Source organism: Lupinus angustifolius, chromosome LG16, assembly GCF_001865875.1.
Source record: "Lupinus angustifolius cultivar Tanjil chromosome LG16, LupAngTanjil_v1.0, whole genome shotgun sequence".
NCBI classification, from domain to species: Eukaryota; Viridiplantae; Streptophyta; class Magnoliopsida; order Fabales; family Fabaceae; genus Lupinus; species Lupinus angustifolius.
This window is the reverse complement of record NC_032024.1, coordinates 9,606,218-9,623,949: the sequence shown is the minus strand read 5'-3', so window position 1 is coordinate 9,623,949 and position 17,732 is coordinate 9,606,218. Positions and strand designations below refer to the sequence as shown.

The 17,732-nt window shown below is 33.1% G+C and overlaps 1 protein-coding gene across 1 annotated transcript in view; it reads left to right on the top strand.

Annotated features, from left to right (window-relative positions):
- The window catches only part of LOC109330259 (naringenin 8-dimethylallyltransferase 2, chloroplastic-like), a 34,700-nt gene that overhangs the window by 9,891 nt on the left and 7,077 nt on the right, over positions 1–17,732 (top strand). The window contains exons 7-11 of the mRNA XM_019564384.1: positions 10,149–10,238; positions 15,893–15,994; positions 16,150–16,245; positions 16,355–16,426; positions 16,523–16,618. Of these exons, the coding sequence (XP_019419929.1) occupies positions 10,149–10,238; positions 15,893–15,994; positions 16,150–16,245; positions 16,355–16,426; positions 16,523–16,618 (456 nt within the window). The remainder of the gene's footprint in view (positions 1–10,148; positions 10,239–15,892; positions 15,995–16,149; positions 16,246–16,354; positions 16,427–16,522; positions 16,619–17,732) is intronic.

The window sequence follows — 17,732 nt, the reverse complement described above, 5'->3', positions numbered from 1 at the left end:
TGTGCCCGGCTCGGACAGGATTGCCTCCAGTGCGAGGATACCTGTGGAAACAAAAAAAAAAGCACACCATAGAGAAAACAATCTCTTCTTACATATTTTATCACCCACTCGATCAAGCGTTACAAGGAATGATAACAATTTCTTCTTACAACTGTCTCTGACATCTCTTGGGCTTACATATCTTCCGCTTTGTTCACAACCCCTCTTCTACTCGGGGTACTTTATCTCTTTACCAGACCCTTCTATATAGAGGTGGGGTGAAGCTTATTCCATTAATAAATTATTTGCTTCTCACATTTCCAAGACCATTGAAAATCTTCATCTCCTTCATTCTAAGTATTATAGGTTGAATGATGTTGTTCTCAATAGTCAAAAATAATTTCAAGGCAACAACATTTTTGTAAGCATAGGAAACACATACATTTGTTGGAACTTAAATTGATTCCCAACAGGCTCCATGTGATTTAGGCTATTACATTTTGCAATATGATTATCTCTAACCTACAAAGTGTTACTCTCTCTATCCCCATTAATAAGTCACTAAGTCACTGTTTAGAAAGTTTGTTTGTCCCTAAATACAAGTCATTTTGTAATATCTAAGTAAGGTTAAATATTCTATACCAAATATAATCCTCCATAATTATATTATATATTTATTACCATAGGATAATACTTATACACTGACAGTGTAAAGATTTATATATCGTCAATATATCATTCATCATTCATTTATATTATATTTATTTAAGAGTCAATAATTATTGAAAATGAATAGTGAATGATATAGTGACAGTGTAAAAAAAAACTTTTACACTTTCATTGCATACATAAACTCTTATTACTATTACATATTTCAATGAACCTTTTCACTTTGTGCAATAATGAATGAATAGATAATTTTGGATGTCAATATACTTTTTATAAATTTGATAGTTCAATTAGTTTTACTTATTTTTCTTAATATGTGTGAATTAGTTGTAAGTGCCTTATAAATAGGTTGAAGCAAGTTTACCCCAAGTCATAGGCACCACTCAAGTGTAAATCTTTTATAATAATTCCTTTTAGGGAACATGGTTATGTTATGCATTGTTCAAATATATACCATTAAGCATTCTCTGACCTACCAATGAAAAATTGTTAGCTTCTTCAAGACATGACTTGTGTTTTGAAATTTCACACTTCTTATAGCAGAAGAACTAAGATCTTTATGTGACTTATTTCTCTATCACTGATATTGCAGAAGAATATAAGCAAAGCAATAGTTCTTCAAGTGATGACATTATGCTGCGAGAGTCTAAACATGAAAATTGTTCTATCCCTTCTGAAGAAGCTCATGAAAGCACCAACTGCAGTGAAATCAATAGCCTGCATGCAAAAGAGGGTGCTGAGCTGAAACATTTTCTTTTAACAAGTCAATCATATATAAGCCATGCAAAGAAGCTCTTCAATGTTGATGTGGATTGTCCTAAGATCTTTAAGAAAGATGAAACTAATGAGATTAATGCGAATCTCAGGCTTTATTTGGATTGTGCAAATGAACTCACTGAACTTAAAAGCCTTCAAGAGTCACAAGCAGTTCGATCTTTCACGCTAACATGTGCAGGGAATTCAATGTTGCACATCTCATTATGCAAGTTGGTTGAAGAAATATATAATAGCATTGAGAAAATGAAATTTTATAGTGAAAAATCTGAAGAGAAACTTTCTCTAGACAATTTCTATGCAGTGATGAAGAAAGATATGAAGTGCAATGGGGTGATAAATGGAACATGGGAGTTGGGTTGGAGTCATGGATTTTCTGCTGAAGAGATTGAGCTAGTTGTCCGTGAAATTGAGACCATGCTTGTAAGTGGACTAGTTGAGGAGGTTATTATGTAAATATGTGGTTATATAACTTGACATCTTTGGGGATAGGATAAACAGTTTACTAATATCAATGTCTTCAAATTGAGAACAGATCTTCTTCAGACCAGGATGATGACATACACAAAAGAATATCTAATGGTCATGAATTTAAATTATTTTTAATAAAATAAATTTAACAATTAAGAAAAAAAAATTTACATTGTATTTCATTACCAGAGAATCCGGTACCGGAGAAGAGTTATGCTCCTTTGAATTTTACATAATTGAAAGAGTTGGCTGCAAAAGTTGAGTGATTTTGCTATGAAAAGTTCTAGAATAGTGACAAAATTAACGTTCGACCATATCCATGCTACTGATACACTTCAAGGAGTATCCATGCTAGTTAGCAACAAAAATTCAAGGCATGGATCATTTTTTTTATCATTTAATGCAACTTTCATGAATTCATATTTACTATTTGAGACAACATGTATGTACTAAGAGTGTAAGTTTTTTGAACAAGGATCCTCTCCACTAATGAAGAGATAAGTACCTAATTTTCTTATATTTTTGTTAAAATAGATGTGTTTTCTGCTTTAGATTAATTAGTTTAGGTCAGTTAGTTAGATTTATCTTTCACTATATAAACTCTTGTATTCTCCCCTTTTACTATTCATTAAGAAAATAATGAAAAACATTATTCTTTTTCCTTCTTCATTCTTTAAGATTTTCATTTTCATTCATACATTTTTTTTCGTACTTCTTGATTCATCAAGAAGATTTTTTTAATGACTCCTACCATTTTACCATGGTATGCGTAATTATTTCTTTTGATCGCTTTCGCTTATCATTCTTCAATTCCAAAACTCAACAAAGAATCATCATTCTCATTTATGGCTGACAGAAAAGTTGGTATTCCTGTTTTATGCTTCAGTACCACGTTCCTTGTTAGGCCTTGCACTCCAACTATTGGTGAAGATTCTTTAGAAAAAAGGCATTTTCTTTTTGTCCAAGTTTCTAGTTTGGTCTTAGGTTTATACATTCTAGCATCAAATATATTTTTTGTTTTTCTCCCAATAAGCGGTATTGCTTCTTGTATTTTGGTAATTGTGATGATTCTCCTTCTCATGGATCCACTTACTATCCCTATTGTTGATGTGGAAGACACATGAAGAAAATATAATAAAGAAAATGACACCGAGAAATTAATGTGGTTCAGCAATTTGCCTACGTCCACGGTNCTTAGCATGCAAGAGCTCTACGAGCTCTGATACTAGTTTGTTGATGTGGAAGACACATGGAGAAAATATAATAGAGAAAATGATACCGAGAAATTAACGTGGTTCAGCAATTTGCCTACGTCCACGGTTGAAGAACAACAATGATATTATCACTATGATAAAAGAGAATTACAAGTTCACTCAAGTGTTTCACTCACTTCCCAAAACCCAAGTACACCCAATATCACTCTCACTCAAGTATATCTTAAACACTAAAATATTCCTCACAATATTAGAATAAGAGAAGAAGAGAGAATATGCACTAAGGCTAGAATATTGGTGTGTCTTACAATGGCTTGGAGCATTCCTATTTATAGCCAAAGCTTTGAGGATTGTATGGCAAAAAACAAAGATGTTTCACCACAACCTCTTCTTCTCATTGGCTACAAAAAAGGTTACACTATAGCCACTCATTTTACTTGGCCACAAGAAGGGTTCACCATAGCCACTTCTTTTACCACATCATTCTGTTTTTCTTTTAACCCAATATTTAATAATAACATATTTATTTTCATTAGACTTTAGAAATCAATTGCCTTAATCGTTTGGGCAGATAAATAGTTATTCGGATATTTTATTTTAATATTATTAATAAAGGGAGGGAATCTATCTCACTTACTTCAAGAGTAAGTTTAAAAAACTCACTTCAAATCTTAGCTATCAATTTTAAGAAAATTTAATATTGTAGATGCATTCACTAATTGAAATTATCGGATTTCCCTAAAATTAATGGCTAAGATGTATAATAAATTTAAAAAACTTAAAAATATACACTTGGAATAAATAGATGTATATGTACATGGAAAAGTGACTTGTCTGATCATTTCTATGTTTATAGTGCGTTGTTTATTAGTCTGCCTTTTGTCAATCCACCTTGTTGATACTTGAGGCTAGATTTGATTTGAAGGAAAAACTATAGTATTGTATGGTGTTGCAAAGAATGATTGACATCCTATGCAATCTTCTTTTGCTTGACCATAATTTTTCCTGTGATTTTTCATTAAAGTGATACTCTTCTTTTTCAAAGATTTGGATGGAATAATTATGTTTTTGGAGTACATGTCAAACCTTGTGTGATTTTTTCTATAGTGTAATATTTATATACTAACAACATAAAAAATTATACATAATCAATATATCATTTATCACCCATTTGTATTATTTTTATTTATTTAAAAATCAATAATAGTTTAATATAAATGATTAATAATATAGTGGCAATATAAATAATCATATATTATTATGAATTGTATAATTTTTTCGCTTTTTTTTACTAATCGAGATATATATAGGGACAAAAATGGCCTAAAGCAAATTAGGGGATTAGACAGGGATTGTACTCCTAAGTCCTAACGTGCGCAGATCTTGTATGCTCAAAGCTCTATAAATATTTTAGATATTTTTATTTTCATAATTTCCATATTGATATAAATTACTTTGAGTTCAAATATTTTTAATCATAAAGGCTAAATGATTATTATAAGTATAAAAGGTGCTTCAACTCATAGGTATTGCTATCATTGGAAGCACCGCATAAATTTTAATATGTAGTTACTAATTCAATTTATATATAAATTCAATTTGTAGAAGCAAACATAATAGTTAATATCCTGCAAAATAAACTAATGTAACATAGTATTTATCGCATTATGATATTGATTCTTTTTTGTGATGTGCTTTATTTTTTTTCATGGTAATACTTTGCAAGATAAGTGATAATAATAGAATTCATAATGCAAGAATAGAAAGAATGTATTGTGTTGTTATTGATTGAGTGAATTGCAAACATCAACCAACGTATATTTATAACTTCCTAAACAGAGCTTTCTTGGAAAAGAAGCAAGCGGAAAAAATAACTTTTTAACTAACTGAAAACTAAATCTTAACAAACTAGTTTAACACATTTAACATGTGTTAAAATACAAAGAGGGCTCTGCCACTAAACCATTCATAAAGCTAAGCAAAACAGACCAAGACACAGCTTTGGCTTCGTGTGTCAAAATCCATCCCATGTGTGTTGTAATCCATAAGTCCTAGTTCCCTTTGATGATGAATCAACTTTGTTCTTTGATTACCTGCAATGAAAAAAGAAAACAAAGAAAAGAAAGTTTACTTCATGTACTTAAGTCATGAGCCAGGGTAAGTAGTTTGCAAAAATAATGTAGTAACAATGTGATAGTGATATAAAGTTCAGTATCCCCTCAAGTTGGAGAGTAGATATTAATTACTCCGAGTTTGCCCAACAATTGATAAAAGGGAGCAGACTCAAGGGCTTTGGTTAAAAGATCAGCAACCTGATCAGAAGTAGAGATAGGTAGTAAATGAAATAGCTTATTGTGGAACATCTCCCTAACAACATGGCAATCTATTTCTATATGTTTAGTTCATTCATGGAAGACAACATTAGCAGCAATGTGCCTAGTTGAGTCATTGTCACAGTATAAGAGAGCATGGTGTTTGTATTCAACCTGGAAATCATCAAGGAGATAAGTTAACCACTGAATTTCACAAGAGGCAACAACAAGGGCTCAATATTCAGCCTATAAGGATGATCTAGAACAATGGTTTGTTTCTTGGATTTCCAAGAAATAAGAGAATCTCCTAAGAACATGGAGTACCCTAAGATGGATTTTCTAGTATTAGGGCAAGAGGCCCAGTCAGAATCAGAGAATCCCTTTATTTGTAAGGTGGATGTAGTAGGATAGAACAAGCCCTGACCAGGGTGCCTTTAATGTATCTAAGAATTCGAGTCATTGCCTTATGGTACTTAATAGTATGAGCAACCATAAATTGAGTAAGTTGTTGTATGACAAAGCTTAGATCAGGGCGTGTGTTGGTTAGGTAAAGTAATCTACCTATGAGTTGTCTATATGAGTGATAGGGTGCACTGTCCTGCTGGTGCAGATGGGTATTTTTAACCATTGGTGTGGGGACATGCTTAGAAGCAAGAAAGCCAATGTCATGGAGCAAATCTAATGCATATTTCATTTGGCACAATGTTATGCCAAGTTTGGATCATGCCACCTTGAGGCCTAAGAAGTATTTCAAGGTTCCTAAGTCCTTGATTTTGAATTGAGTGTCAAGGTGGACCTTGACAGATTTCATTTCAGCCAAGTCATTCCCAGCTAAAATCAGATCATCAACATAGATCAAGAGGACAGTAAAGTGATTGTTATGAGTTTTAGTGAATAGGGAGTGATCATGTTGGGATTGCTTACAGCCCAAGGAATGAAGAGAGGTAGATAACTTGGCAAACCATTGTCTACTAGCTTGTTTCAAGCCATAGAGAAATTTATTTAATTGACAGATTTGGTTTGGTTTGGAACTATGAACACCAGGGGGTAGGTTCATGTAAACTAATTCATCAATATCTCTATGTAGGAAGGCATTATTGACATCAAGTTGGTGTAATGTCCACCCTTATCTGGCAGCAAGAGCCAAAAGTAATCTAACAGTGGTGAGTTTATAGACCCATTTGCAACCAATAACCCTTTTATTGGGTGGAAGGGTCACAAGAGTCCAAGTGTTATTGAGGTGTAAAGCATGTAATTCAACATTCATGACTTAAATCCAATCAGAAGACTTAATAGCCTGGTTGTATGTCTTAGGCTCAACATGAGTAGTGATGGGTAATATGTGATGGAGTTGTGTAGTGGATAAGGTTTTGTAGGATAAAACTTTATTGAGGGGGTGTTTGATGTTGTAAGGCTATGTAGTAGTTATAGAGGCTATATAATTGCAGTGGTAATCCTGAAGGTATCTAGGTGGATGCGGGGGTCTAAGAGTTCTTCTTTTTGTTATCTTAACAGGAACAAGAGGGGACTGTGGAACAGATGAGTTGTTCAGAGAATCATTGTCAATATGGGGTTGTGAGGTGTTTGTGGGTTCATTGATGAAGGAAGGGTCAGGGAAAAGTTGTGTGGTAGGAGATGGTAGATGATGAGGAGTGTCACTATTGTGATTGTCATACTCATGTGTATTTTGCAAATTGTGGTATGGAAAGATATGCTCATGTAATATCATATTTCGAGATAGGAAAGTATTCTTGAGTTGTAGGTCATATAAGAGGAAGCCTTTGGTGCCTGTAGTGTAGCCAAGAAAGAGACTTTTAGTGGATCTAGGATCTAGTTTAGTCTTGTTAGTAAGAGTGGAGGCATAGGCAAGAGTGGGTAACCTATTGATCAAGTGCACAGAATGTGTGACAACATAACCCTAAAAACTCTAGGGCATGTTGGACTGGAACAATAAGGGTCTACCAATATTCAAGATATGCCTATGTTTTCTCTCAACTACTGAATTCTGTTGGGGTGTCTCAACACAAGACCTTTGGTGGGTAACACCAAGACTAGCATAGAACTCACGTTGTATGAACTCTAAACCATTATCAGTCCTAACAACTTTGATTCTTTTATTATGTTGAGTGTTAATCACTTGGAAGAAGTTATGAACAAGTTTTCTAGTTTCAGCTTTGCTAGTCATAAGATAAGTCCATGTAAATCTGCTAAAATCGTCTACAATAGTGAAGAAATATTTCTGACTATGGGTGGTAGGGATACTAAGAGTACCCCAAATATCCATATGTATAAGATCAAAGGATTCTATGCTATAAGAAGAACTCTTAGGAAATGGTAAGTTAACTTATTTAATAGTATGACATATATCACAAACTATCTTAAAATCAAACTTCACAAAGGGAAAACATTTATTTATGCATTGCAAAACAGGAAGAGAGGGATGATCCAATCTGAAGTGCCAAACATCAAAATTATTAGCATTATGTTTATTAACAGATCCAATAACATGTGAAGGTTTATTGGTAATCTTATGTCTTTTATTTAGAATGTAAAGGCTGTCACATGCTTCAGCATAACCAATCGTCCTCGAGGAAGTCATATCCTGAATCAAACAAAAGTCCTTATCAAAGACAAGCTTGCATCTTAATGAGCAAGCAAGTTTGAAAATGGAGATTAAATTGTACTTAAAACTAGACAAGTATAAAACATTGTGAAGGGTAAGGCTGTGAGTTAAGTGAATTGTTCCTGAGTAATTGGCAATCATGGTGACATTGTTTGGTAGTTTCAGATGTATTGGTTTGATGCATTATTTGTAACATGGTCAGTAGCATCACTATCAAGAATCCAAGTTTCACTGTTAAAGTTTGTACCTGATATAACAGAGGTGTCATTGTCATGGTGGTGCTGGTTGACTTGATTGATTCTGTGCTCATGGTTCTTGTCTATGTGTAGAGGTTGGTCTACTTGATGTGTGCTTGTGTCTTTGTGACTTGTCTCTTGCCTCTTATCCCTTGTCTCATGCTTAGTATGAAGATTATTTATTGAGTTATCCTCTTGTTTGGCCTTGAACTTGAAATTAGGAGGGAAACCATGTTTAAAATAACATGTCTCTGTAGTGTGCCTATCCTTCCCACAAAAACTATAGACCTTGTTGTTGTTGTTGTTGTTTGTACTAGAAGGCTTGGGATAAGTAGATGCCCAACCAGTTGTTGGATATTTCTTTATGTTGTTTGAATTAGTGCTTGTTCTGCCCGTATTCATGTTGGATTGATTCCTCCATGGTTGAGTTGAGTTCACAGAGTTAATTATCTTCTTGTTATCATATCCTGATCCTTCATGCTGCCTTTCTTGTTGCAAGACCAATGAGAATACCTTGTTGATAGATGAGAGTGGCTCCAAGAGAAGGATCTGAGCCTTCACTATGTCGAATTGCTCACTGAGTCCCTTAAGAAAGCATATGACATACTCTTAATCTCTATAACTTCTCATGGTCTTGGACATGTTGCGATTACATCTTACAGGACAAGAGCATGTTGGAAGATGTCTCAAAGACTCTAGCTCATCCCATACCATTTTCATATATGTGTAGAAACTAGAGACACTTCTATCACCTTGCTTTATTGAATGAACTTCTTGGAGTAGATCCATTGTTCTAAAATGATCTCCCATAGAAAATTGTTCCATAAGGTCATCCCACAATTCTTGTGCATTCTCGATGTACACAATACTTTGTGCAATCTGTTGTGTTAGTGATCTTGTGATCCAAGAGATCACCATGTTGTTGTACCTCTCCCAAGAGTCATATATCTGATCTGATGGATGAGGAATTTGTATTGTTCCATTGACAAATTTGAATTTGTTCTTTGAACTAAGTGCTTTCTTCATGGATCTTGACCATGATTGATAGTTTCCTCCACCAAGGGGTGGTGAAACAAAAGTGAAACCTGGATTTTCACCAGGATGTAGGTAGTAAGGATTTTGTGTTACATCTGTATTCTAGTATGTGTGTTGTGTTTGATCTGATTCGGTATCCATGTTCATGGATGTAAGTTTGTTTTGATGAAGGGGAATGTGAGAATCTTGTGAGTGAATGTGAAGAAGATGTGATGGAATGGTTAGCAACAGAGCTCTACCTTGGAGAGCTCTGATACCATAATAGAATTCATAATGCAAGAATAGAAAGAATGTATTGTGTTGTTATTGATTGAGTGAATTGCAAACAGCAAGTAGAGTATATTTATAACTTGCTGAATAGAGCTTTCTTGGAAAAGAAGCAAGCAGAAAAATAGCTTCTTAACTAAGTGAAAACTAAATCCTAACAAACTAGTTTAACACATTTAACATGTGCTAAAATACAAAGAGGACTCTGCCACTAAACCATTCATAAAGCTAGGCAAAACAGACCAAGACATAGCTTTGGCTTCTTGTGTCAAAATCCATCCGATGTGTGTTGTAATCCATAAGTCCTAGTTCCCTTTGATGATGAATCAGCTTTGTCCTTTGATTACATGCAATGACAAAGAAAACAAAGAAAACAAAGAAAAGAAAGTTTGCTTCATGTACTTAAGTCATGAGCCAGGCTGAGTTGTTTGCAGAAATAATGCAGTAACAATGTGATAGTGATATAATGTTCAATAAATAAATGTGTTCATTTTATATTTACTATTGAAATCATATAAACTTTTCTGATATAGTAGAATGAGATTTATCAATTCATTCTCTTGTACAGAGTTTCTGGCTTGCATGGAATGAAGGCTCATGGCCGTTGTTTTGGGCTTTTCTCAGTAGTACTCTCCTTGCAGTGGCTTATTCAGTTGATGTGAGTTTATTTGGATTCCACTAATGTCCTTTTTACACATAATATTGGTTGAACACATTAATAGTTCGATAGCATGATTGGGATTTTTAAAGGACTTCAATTTAAAAAAAAAGGTATATAGTTATTATAAGAGTTGGTCATGTTTAATGATAAGACACTCTATGATTGATTTACGGCGGAAATTGACAAACACATCATAACAAAATCGTTGTCTAGAATTATCATGTCTGAGAAACTGTAGTTCCATAGTCAATGACAAAAAGACCTTTTTAACTCTCGTTCTATTAAAAGCAATGTAATGAACACTTACTAACATGGTAAAATTTTGAAAAAAAGGCAAAATAAATAAGAGAACATATTTTTAATGTTCTTTAACATATCAATCTCAAGCTAGACATTTGATTTTGAAAATAGAGGGAATAAAAATTATAATATTTAATTTTGAAATTTTTATTAGAGGGAATATTGACATTTGTAATCATTTAATTTGCTTGAAAATAGTCTTGACTGTACTGTTAAATATTAACTATCACATATGAAACTTCTAATACAATACAAATTCATCATAAATACATTTTATTATTCATCAGAATTTAAGATAACCATTTAAGGAAATAGTATTAAAAAATTAATTAATATTAAATAAAAATTACAATAGTATTGTAAAACAATAATTCAAAATCAAAATCTAGAATATGAATCCTGGACACACTGAACAATATCAGAACTTTCGGAACAATTTTTAAGGGACTTGAGAATAAAGGAATCATTAAGAAGATTTAATAATGACCTTCAGAATAATTACCATTGCCTAAGAAAAATTATTATAAATGACTGTAGATACAGCTAAATATACATTAGTAAAATAATTTTAATCAAACATTAAAGGTTTAAGATGTAAATTTATATATATATATATATATATGGTGTGGCGATAATACATAATATATGAAGTGGAAGTTTAGAGAGAAATGAAAAACTCTGTTATAAAGTTATAGATTGAAAATTTTATCATACCATAAGTTACTAGATTAATATATTTTGGGTCAATCATACAAGATAATGGAGATATTGACGAATTTGTAAACATAAGATTCAAGCTGATTAGATGAAATGACATAATGCTCCAGGTATCATATGTCATAGAAATATGTCACTCAAACTTAAGGAGAAGTTTTACGCATAACTATAAGACTCACAATTTTATATGAGACTTAATATTACGCGATAAATATCAACAATATAATAAACTTCTTGTAGCAGAAATAAGAATGTTGGATAGGATGAGACACACACTAGACAATATAGAATTAGAAATGAATGCATTAGGTAGAAAGTTTGAATAAATCCTATTACATAAAGATGATAGAATTTGTTGTTATCGTAGCTCGCAACAATTCTAAATGACACGAAATAATACTTACTGACTAAGTCACGACCAAATCGCTCTCTATAAGATGTTTCGTGACACTGCCCAAAATGTGCAAGCAGACTATCAACTATATTGTCTCTAGGATAAAACAGCTCCTATCTCTATTATCGAAATCTTACTATACTGTAAGAACCAATCTCGAATACACCCACCATAATATGACTATCAATGTCAATTCTCGAAATAGATACAATATGGCTACTAGTGTCAATTCTCGAAATACCCACAATATGGCTGCTTCTGCCAATTCTTAGTACCATCGAAAGAAAGGGGAGAAGTTTTCCGGATGCGTCGGCAAAAAGTATGAGGGAGAAAGAAAAAATTGAGTAAAAACGTATCCAACTTAGGACAAGAAAATATGAAGGGAGGGAGATTCTATTTATAGCATGAGATTTTTTTTCAAGTTTCCCATATTTCCTATGTGAGACTTGTTTTTTCAAAAAATTTCTATGTGGGACTTGGAAGTTTTTTAGATTTCACAATCAAAAGTTCACACTAATGACTTCCAACGAAGCAAGTTCCAACAATCCCCCACTTGAAATAAAAAAACGATTTTCGAGAATTTATGTGGTCTTAATAAGATTGTGCATAAACAAAGGTGTCATGTGACTTGAACTTTTACATAGTAAGATCTTGAATTTACTAGAGTAACTTGTAGTCTTCAACTCTATCTCCAACATCAAACCTCACACAACTTTTTCAAAGGTGTATTCTGTAAAACCTGTGCGTTAAAGGTCATGCATATCTATCACAGTATAATGAACACTCTACAAATTTATGCCATAAATTTCATAGGAAGCGACTACAACTTCCACATTCACATAGGTGATTCTATCAAGAGTACTCATGTAGTCTAGGTACTCCATTCTAATTGGAGTATAGATCTCATCAAGAGTTTAACTTATCCTTACATATATTGCAGGAATCATGCTTCTCATAATTGTATAGCATGTTCATTCTCATATCACTTCACAACTTTTTATTACCTATTGAACCTATTTCTTGGGATCTCTAGTCACTTAGGTCGGGTTACCATCATGAGTGATCCTCGTTCTAAGGGCAATAGTCTCATGCTGTTAGAAGTATTATGGATTTTCTCTCTAGCTAGTCCTTTCGTCAAATGACCTGTTAAGTTATTCTCAGTGCGTAATTGTCTATTCTAACAACTCCTATAGAGAGTAACTCTCTAACAGTGATGTGCTTACGACATATTTGCCGTTTCTTACTGTTATATAAACAGTTCTCAATTTTGTAATAGTCACGGTACTATCACATTGTATTAGCACAAATGGTATCAGTTTTTCCCATAGAAGAATATCTGCAAGCAAGCTTCTCGGTCAACTTGCTTCTTCACTAGTTGTTGTAGTGCTACCATCTCAGCTTCCATAGTGGATTGAGCTAAAATAACATGTCTCTTTGACTTCCAAGAAACAGCCCCACCAACTATGCTAAATATATAGTCACTAGTTACTTCAGAATCATCTGAAAGAATGTTCAAATCAGCATGGCTGAATCCTTCTAGGACAACTGGAAACCTTCGAAAATATAATCCAAGGTTTATTGTTTTCTTAAGGTATCTCATTACCCTTTCTATATCATACCAATGCTCTATACAAGATCTCGTTAGACTCTTGATAGTCCATCTCATCATTTATGGCCTCTTGCCACTAATCAACATTCAAAGAAGTCAAAGCTTCTTGGAGAGTTAATGGATCCTCCTCCAATATATAGACCATATAATCAAGTTTATACTCTCTAACAGTTATTGCTCTCTTACTTCTTTTAGGTTCTATTTTAAACATTTCATTTTTATCATTATCTCTAATAACATGTATGTGACTAGTTGAAGTGCCCCCCCACTATTCCTCAATTTAAAAAAAGAATTTATTTTCATTGAAGTTAACAACGTTGGACTCAATGATCACTTTTACATTAAGGTCATAAAACATGTACGTCTTGCTGTTTACAACATACCCAATGAATAACATTTATAGGCTCTACTTGCGAGTTTAATTTTCTAGGGGCATACCTTCATAAATATTTTGATGATAAATTATATGTACCTCATTGAATCGAGACTCTACTGATTTATCATCTGATACTTGAGGTAGTGGCTAACATCATACTTTTTAGTCACAACTTCCCCAGTATCATATTTTTTTCAAGTGCATACCAAATTAATTTGGTAGACTTGTATGAGCTGTAGTAATCATAGAGATCATCTGACAATTCATTCAGAATGAAATTCTTATAAAGGTAATAATTTTCATTCAGAGCTATATCAATAGCTAGTTTCTCTCTTTCCTTATTTTTGTTTTTTTCGGCAGCATTGGGACATCGATTTTCAGAACGTGTGCAACTTTTCTCATAGTGAGGAAAAAATTCCATCTCATGTTGCCACCGTTTGAAGTTAGTCCTATCAAACTGAAATGATTTGTTAAGGTCAAAGTTATTCAATCTAGTAATATTATCTACAAATGTCATTGCAGCAGTAACATCTTAAAATTGTTGTTACCGTAGCGTACAACAATTCTGAATGACATGAAATAATACTTACTAGTTGAGTCACGACCAGGTCGCTCTCTTTAAGACATTTCATGACACTGTCCAAAATCTGCAAGCAGACTATCAACTACGTTGTCCCTGGGATAAAACAACCCAAATCTCTGTTATCCAATTCTTACTACATTGTAAGAACGAATCTTGAATACACCCACTACAACATGACTACTAGTGTCAATTCTCGAAATATCCACAATATGGCTACCAATGTCAATTCTCGAAATACCCATAATATGGCTGACTGTTCCGATTCTTAATGTCACGGAAATAAATGGGGGGGGGGGATTTTGTCGGAAATGCGTCGGCAGATAGTATGAGGGAAAAAGAAAAAGTTGAGTGAAAATATACTCAACTTGGATCAAGAAAATATGAAGGGAGGAGACTTCTATTTATAGCATGAGATTTTTTTCAAGTTTCTAATCTTTCCTATGTGGGACTTGGGAATTGTGTTTTCAAAATTCTTCTATTTGGAACTTGGGAGTTGTTTAGATTTCATTACCAAAAGTTCCCACTAATGACTTCCAACAAAACAAGTTCCAACAGAATTGTGTCTTAGGAGATTTTGACATGTATGAAGTAGACCGTTATAGTACTAGTAAGAAGTGCAAATTAAATAGTTCGAATTTCAGAAGCACTTCATCTATCGCGCAACGTATGTCACTCCATATGTCATGAGTTATGATTGATTGAAAAAATGTATTTAAGTTAAAAGTTTAATTATTAAGTATTTTTTGACCAATCGACACCCATGATACACGAAGTGACACAAATTATGGGACAAAAAATGTTATCTCTTCCAATTCTTAGATGAAGAGGGAGGCTAAACAAAACATGAGGAAATGGTTACAAGAAATTTAGATATCAAAATTTATCAATAAATTAAAAATAATTTATAATTGAGCATTATGTCCAATTTCCTTAATATAGGATTTAAGGGGCCTTGATATAGGGATCATGTTACTGACATAGTGAATGCATGGAAAAGAAGATATGTGAAAGGTAGATCAAAAAATCAGGTGGATGAGGGCTAGGCAGTTTTACTGTGAAGATTAATTGATCACGGAAATAATTCCGTCGTATGCATATATATAAGACTATGCATTCCTTTGTATTAGGGGTTCATTTGCCATTTATAGGTACTTCTCTTAATTTTCCTTTGACTCTTGCTAACAAGTGCAAATTTTGCATTTTAAGTCATAACTTATTTTCCACATATTGCATAATCAATTTGCAGTTCGAAGTTTCTAATTTTTTGAATGGAAAACTTCCCGAAACATAAATCACTACACATGCTGCAGTGAGATTCAAATTCACTGGCTTGTAAAATAAGGGAACTATCCCATCAGAATAAGTCTTTTTGAAATGAACGTGTTAGCAAAATACAATGTAAAACAATATTCATAATTTAATTATAGGAAATGTTAATAAATTCCATCATGCATTAAAAAATAAGGTTTTTAGTGTGTTAAATCATAGAAAATTAAATAATATAATAAGTCCATTTATCTTTACTTTGTAACTTTATATGCTAGTTCTATTTAAAAGATTTTCCTCATATCACTAACATGTCCATTTTAACCTGATCAAAGTCTGATTGTAAAAATATAAATTATAATAATTTCCTCATATGTATTAACCATTTGTTAAATTATGTCCACAGTTGCCTTTGTTGAGATGGAAAAAATCTCCCCTACTTGCTGCGACCAACATTTTAGTTAATACAGGAGTAGCAAGGCCACTTGGATATTTTTTTCACATGCAGGTTTTGTAATACTAATTCTCCTCTTACAACATTTGTTGTTATGATGCATACATCGTGTTTTAAATTACATTTCATAAACAAAATTATAGACATAATTTTGTGGTTTGTATAATGCCCTAATCACTATGGTTTTTAATACATGTCAAAATCTCCAGACCCGTGTGTTCAAGAGGCCAGCCACATTAACAAGACCACTCATTTTTTGTATTTCAATTTTGAGCCTTTTCTTTGTAGTTATAGCATTATTCAAGGTAAAAACTTCTAATTTCTCAAATTAAGCTATTTTTTATATATCGAACTTCTACTATAATATATCTACTTAACGTAAAATACTACTTTTGGACTTTCATTTATATATAGGATATACCTGACATTGAAGGCGATACAAAATTTGGCATTCAATCTTTGTCAGTACGTTTGGGTCAAAAACGGGTATGTTCCTTTATTCAATATCTCAGTAACATATTTTTTGGGACAATAGATTGATTCCAAACATAAACACAGTTGTACCTAATTAATCTTTGCTAGGTATTCTGGATTTGTATTTCACTTCTTGAAATGGCTTATGGGTTCACCATTTTGGTTGGAGCAACATCTCCTTTCCTCTGGAGCAAAATTTCCACGGTACTTATATATGTTATTCCATATGTCTGTATTAAAATAAGGAAATATCTTCTATATTCTAATCAAAATAATATCTTCTTACATTAGACTATTGTGACTTTATATCTCTATGCTCTTTATATTAGGCTCAAAGGTAAAGTATTACTTTCATTCCCATAATTAATTCCCTTATGTTTCCCTTGCTCTGATACCACTTGTTGGAGAATATCTCCATCCGAAATCCATAGATTAAACGCGAAAGTTCTTATGACCATGGCTTTGATCCCATAACCTAATGTTTATGCCCATACATAAACCCAAATGGAACAACCATGGTCCAGACCGAAGAACCCAAATAAGTTCATGGTGAAGATGAAGAGCATACTCTGTTGAGCCATTTCCAGAATCTCGAAGGTATGAGAGTGTAATGATCTTCCAGATGTTAGAGCCCGAATGGTTTTCCTTATTGCTTCTCTAGAGGGGAATGAGAAAACCAAAAGCTTGAGAGTGTGTCTTGTGTTAGGAGAGGAACCTTATGGTTACCTTATGTTATATGTGCCTAATGGATGAGTTGATAGTGTTATATCATTTTGGATAACACTATCCTCACCCTACCTTATTCTCCTAAACTTTACACCTGAAAACGTGTTGCTCTAAAATTGGGGACCATAACCCATAAAAGTAACCCCGTAGTGGTTACTACTTTAGTTGCAATAATTCTGATTCAGTCCCTTCATCAAATCAGAAATTGCCTGAAGGTATCTACACTTATATTATTTCATGACACATATGCCCTTAACCACCAAATTAATTACTGAAGATCATTTTATATTTTGGCTAATTACATAATGGCCGTAACACAATCATATAATTATATTTGTGACCCATAAATTGTCAGAAATTCTAACAATCTCTCACTGGTCACATATATGATTCTCCATACGTGTTATCCTTAATGCGCGCTTAAATATTGCCATCATGACTTAGGGATACCTAAATTATCCCGTCCATTAGTCCTGTCTCCATATCGAATCACAGTGAATTTCGCCATATCAATTATGACTAATTCAACAATGATCACCAACATTGACACAACTAAATGACTTAGATACGTCATGAAATGTGTAGCATGAAA